Here is a 5,195-nt window from a genome sequence, read left to right on the forward strand (position 1 = left end):
TTTATAATAATAATTATAGATATTATTCTAAAGGGATCAGTCCCAGCATAAATAAAGAATATTATTATTATTATATGATTATTTTCGAGGGTGCCTGTCAAATTATTTGTTAATTGAATTCATACTATTTTGATACTGATGCCATAACATAAGATGTTAGTTATATTTAAAACTGTTTTTTTGGTTTATTATTTTCAATAATGAGCCTTACTAATCAACCAAGAAAAAACTATAGAATAAAAACAGAAAAAGTCTGCCAATGGCTTCTCTTTTAGGCCATTGTGCTTGATATATAATTTGAATACATTAATTAAACAATATTAATTTAAATAATTAACTATTGTGTAAACATTTACCAAACTTCTAAAAAGAAGTGAAGGTGGTTAAGTTTTATTTTGTTGCAAGCACATCAAACATCATACTACCTCAAAGAATTTCTTTTTTTAAGTTCATAAATTCACAACTAAAGCACAGATTGGTGTTTTTTTTTTATTTCTAAAACAATGATAAAACCTGCCTTGACCTAAGGTTGGCCCGATATAAGATACAAACATGAAAGTATAATTATTTTTAGCTAAATAATTTTATATGTGTGTGAAATGTACTGCATTCAGGTTAATATTATGAGGCACGTAATGTGTTAACGCCATAATATAATTATGTTGTAAATAATTGTAAATAGTATTTAGTTTTAGTTATATAGTTTTATTAGTATTTAATTTAGTTACATTTATTTTTATTTGTATTGTTTTATTTAGATTTAGTTATTTGAAAAGAAAAATGTGTAATTATATTTGTTTGTAATAATGAGTAATAGAGACAGTTGCTAAGAAGCGTCACCTAGCAACGGACCGACCATCTTAGTTTTTTAGGGCAGTTGCGGCTAATTAGTGGCCCTGGTAGCGTCTAAGCAGCCCTGTCTGCCCTTATAATTTAATAGTTAGGACATTTTTAGTGAGTTAGTGAGTCATTACAGTTTGGAACCAGACCTTTTCTGTGTTTCCACTTTATTAATTGCAGTTCCTACTAATTATTGGCCCTGGTAGCGTCATTAGCAGCCCTGTCTGCGTTCATTTTGTCGGCTCGCCTAATACAACACGACTGTTGGATATTCGGACCATCAATGAGCCACTCCACCAACTCTGGACTATTGCAGCGATTTATTTAGCAACAAGAGCTACACATCTCGGCAGCAGTCTTCTTCTGACCTATCGGAGTGGACAAACCTTTTAGTCGAGCAGTATTTATTTTACATATTAATATTCTTTGTAAATTTGTCTCTTTTGTTTTCTTAATTTACTTATCTAATTTTATTTTTATCTGAAAGGCCTTTTTATTTTTGCTTGTATGTTTTATTTATGTTAGTTTTTAGTTTTGTTTTTTACCATGTTTAAATTGAACCAAATAAATGTTTAATCTGAGCCAGTTTGTTTTTTGTTCATTATTAAAGCCTTCCAACAAAAAGACATAGTCGATTTGAGGTGGCTTTAACATAATGACTAAACCTTTTTAGAAACTGAAAGTAAGGCTTTATTAAACTCATAATTGAACTAACTCAAAAGTTCACACAAATAAAGTTAAGTAGGGCAAATCAAAACATATGGTAATGCTAATGACAAAAGATGTAAGATAAATAAAAAACATATTATAATATTAGAAACGTCGGCATAAAATAAATAAATATGGTTTTGTTTATTTATGTTGTTCTTTGCTGACCGCACTCCCCGACAAACTTCTCCAATGATAATATTAGGTATTAAGATATCTCATCACAAGACATAAACAAAAAAAAATTTTCATAGATTTCTGGTCCTGTTAAGAGTAAAAACTTTTTTTATTGATATTAAAACAAGCAATACATTGAGAAATCCAACGAGGAACTCAGTTGTTTATCCAATTCTAATTGATTTAGACCATTGGTTTCCAAATGATAGAATCCTGTGGACCACTAAGCCAGGTGGACCACAGCCACTCCCAAGTTGATTCAAAATAAGCCCCCATAAATTGTTTCAAAATTGGGTTACGTAAAATTGCATTTTTAGTCACCTTTCAGCTAATACTAAAAAATGAGGGGAGGTAAACAATAGAACAGTAAGTCCCCACAAAATAGATGGCAGCAGGATCATCCCGTGCCCCACCTATGGTCTCCAGACCACGCCACCAGTTGGCAGCAGGATCATCCTGTGGTCCACCTATGGTCTCCAGACCACGACCACCAGTTGGGAACAACTGGTTTATATTAATTTATAATTCAAGATTTTGTATGAATAATAAAAAATTAAACAAATGTTTCAAAAAGACATTTAGAGGGATATGAGATGTGTGCTTTACATTTAGAGGGATATGAGATGTGTGCTTTACATTTAGAGGGATATGAGATGTGTGCTTTATTATCATAGTAAGATATTTACCAATATTTGGCTTTTCTTTTTCATAGTTTGTCCCAACATGTTGAACTACTTCGTTGAAATCATGCGCACATTTATCCACACGATCTGATTCAACACCAAACTTGCCTCCAAAACCCTACGATAAAAGAATAATATACATTAATATATCCATACATACAAATATTATAACATAGCCACAAATTGTTTATACATCAATTAATAGAACCTGGGCCACTAAATGGGAAAATAAATTTTCCCATGCTTATTGGATGGTATCAGATAAAATCATTTAACACTTTGGTTGAAACAAAATTTAGTTTTGCATAGATAATTAAAAAATAACGAATGGTAAATAAATAAAAAGTGAATAAAGATGCTGATGGGACAGCAGAGATTAAAAGAATTACTGCTTTCAATAGTTGTTTCTGTGAACATTTCAACAAACAAGATACTTGTCAGAAATACCAAACTTTTCTATAAAAAAAACATTAGTCTGACTAGGTCTAACTTATGGCTCTGAGACATGAGCCTTAACCAAGAAAAAACATTAGTCTGACTAGGTCTAACTTATGGCTCTGAGACATGAGCCTTAACCAAGAAAAAATATTTATTATTACATGAGCAAAAATATTCTTCATATTATCTTCAGTCCAATCTACATTGAGGGAGAATGGAGAAAAAAGATCAATAATGAATCAAAATCCCTCATGAAAGATCTGGACATAGGCATCATTATATATCTGGGAAGGTTTAAATTAGCTGAATATATGATGAGAATGCAAGAATCTGAACTGAATGAAACCCTCAAAAAAAGTCAACATGAAACAAGAAGAGTTGACCGAGCTAAGGAGAGAGGAATCTTGCTTAGGACCCTAAACTGGAAGACAGCAACTGAAGATTGAAACAACTGATAGAAGCTAATGGAGGAGACCCTGTCTTAGGGAAGAGGAGTGAAAAGTTCTGCTTAGGACCCAAAACTGAGAGGCAGCAACTGAAAATTTAAACAACTGTTAGAAGCTAATACAGGAGAACCTGCCATGGCAACAAGTTGTCGTGCTGCTGTGATCAAGTAATTATTGACTGATAGAATAATTTCTGCTTACTTTACTGTGATCGGTCTGGCTGTGGTGCTGTGCTACTTGCTCAATATGGTCCCAGCCAACAGCCGATTTGTCCTGTCTATCAGCTTGAACACCAAACTTTCCTCCAAATCCTACTGCATAGTCTGAAAAATGGTTCTACAACTAAAAAATGATTGAAATTATCTTCTTTTTTATTCTTTATTATTTTATTACATAATAAAATATTATTAAATTAAAATTTTTAATGTAAGTATGGTTTATTGTTCTTTAATAAAAAGAATTCAAATATATTCCTGTTAGATATATACATTGTTATATATTTTGAGTTAAACAATCTTTTGAGTATTGGTTTTTTGAGCACCAAGAAATAAATTTATTATTTTGTTCATAATATTAATTAATAATTTAGTAATTAGTAAATTAGTAACCATAAAATTGATGTTGAAAGTTTTATGTAGTTGGCTAATTACAGTATGTATATTATAGTTTTTATTTTTAATGTACGCCCTACCAAATAACATGTATAGAATATTGAGTAAGTGAATATTAAAAGGAACACTACACAAATGCCTTAGAAATACAAAAATTATTTCTTTGTCATATTATATATGTCATTATGATAATAGAAGAGGATTTACACAAAAACCTTAATAAATAGGATTGTATAGCAATTTTAAGAAAATATTTAAATAACATGCAGTAACACAGAATAGCATTCAATAAATCAATCTATAACTTTGTATCTCTTTTTTTATAAACTCCAAAATAAATTAAAATTTAAAACTGCCATTATACACACATTACATAAAGTTATTCCTTTAGTCAATACTCTACAATATAGAGTGTCAATATCTACATATGCATTACGTATAAACTTCAACTACATATGCATTACGTATAAACTAGGCAATGCAATTGAGATCTAGATATGCATTAATCAATCAATCAACTGTTTGAAAAGAAAAATGAGCAGTAATGACCAAAAATATTAATATTATGTATTCATGATCGCATTACAAAACAATAAATTTGAAGAACTTTGAATTGATAGCACAACTGTGGCAATACAAACGAAGGAGATGTTAGGACTAGGGAATAGATTGGGATGGCAGGTTGCCAACTAGTAAGTTTGATTCTGTACGATATTTAGAATTAAAAGAAGTGTAGTATGAAATATTAAGGTCTTCATAAATAATTTTATTTGTACCATTATTAGGAAATAAAATCAAATAAAATTTAATCATATAAAATTTGTACCATTTTCACTTTTTCATAGCATTTTAGGTTGCAAGGCTTGGATAGAGAAGGAATTTAATCATTTCAGAGAGTACAATATAATCCCTCATATAAACTCTATACTTTATAAACTTTTTAATGAATTGGAAGTATGGAGCATTGGCCAAGTAAATGTTGGAATTTAAAAGCAAGCTGTTTTCATTTGATTCAATCTAATATGAAGACACCAACTTAGATGCTAGCTCAGATCCAATCAGAGGTAGTGGTTCTTTTCAACAAGGATAAGTAGAACATTATTAGAGGATACAGTAGGACAAAATGTTGTGAGTTAGCAACGGATAGTAAAAGTAATTAGATAGGATTTATTTTAATCCTCCAGTTTTGAAACCATTCTTTAATGGATATGTGCCACTCCAGAATAGTAAAGGAGTCCAGGAACCCAATGTAGGGAGAACAGTATAGGACCAGATCTAGAAGAAATAATATA

General features: G+C 30.6%; 1 protein-coding gene across 7 annotated transcripts in view; it reads right to left on the minus strand.

Annotated features, from left to right (window-relative positions):
• The window catches only part of LOC106688234 (src substrate cortactin), a gene marked incomplete at its 5' end in the record, with an annotated part of 33,658 nt that extends 30,043 nt beyond the window's left edge, over nt 1-3,615 (minus strand). For all 7 annotated transcript variants that reach the window (XR_010844973.1, XM_067052824.1, XM_067052821.1 and 4 more), the window contains 2 exon segments: nt 2,412-2,526; nt 3,494-3,615. Coding sequence is in view for 6 of the 7 variants with exons in the window: in XM_067052824.1 (XP_066908925.1) it covers nt 2,412-2,526; nt 3,494-3,615 (237 nt within the window).
• Nucleotides 3,616-5,195: the final 1,580 nt, after the last annotated feature.

This window comes from Halyomorpha halys, unplaced genomic scaffold (genome assembly GCF_000696795.3).
Source record: "Halyomorpha halys isolate HHAL.00 unplaced genomic scaffold, Hhal_1.1 Scaffold1087.1, whole genome shotgun sequence".
In the NCBI taxonomy this organism is placed as follows: domain Eukaryota; kingdom Metazoa; phylum Arthropoda; class Insecta; order Hemiptera; family Pentatomidae; genus Halyomorpha; species Halyomorpha halys.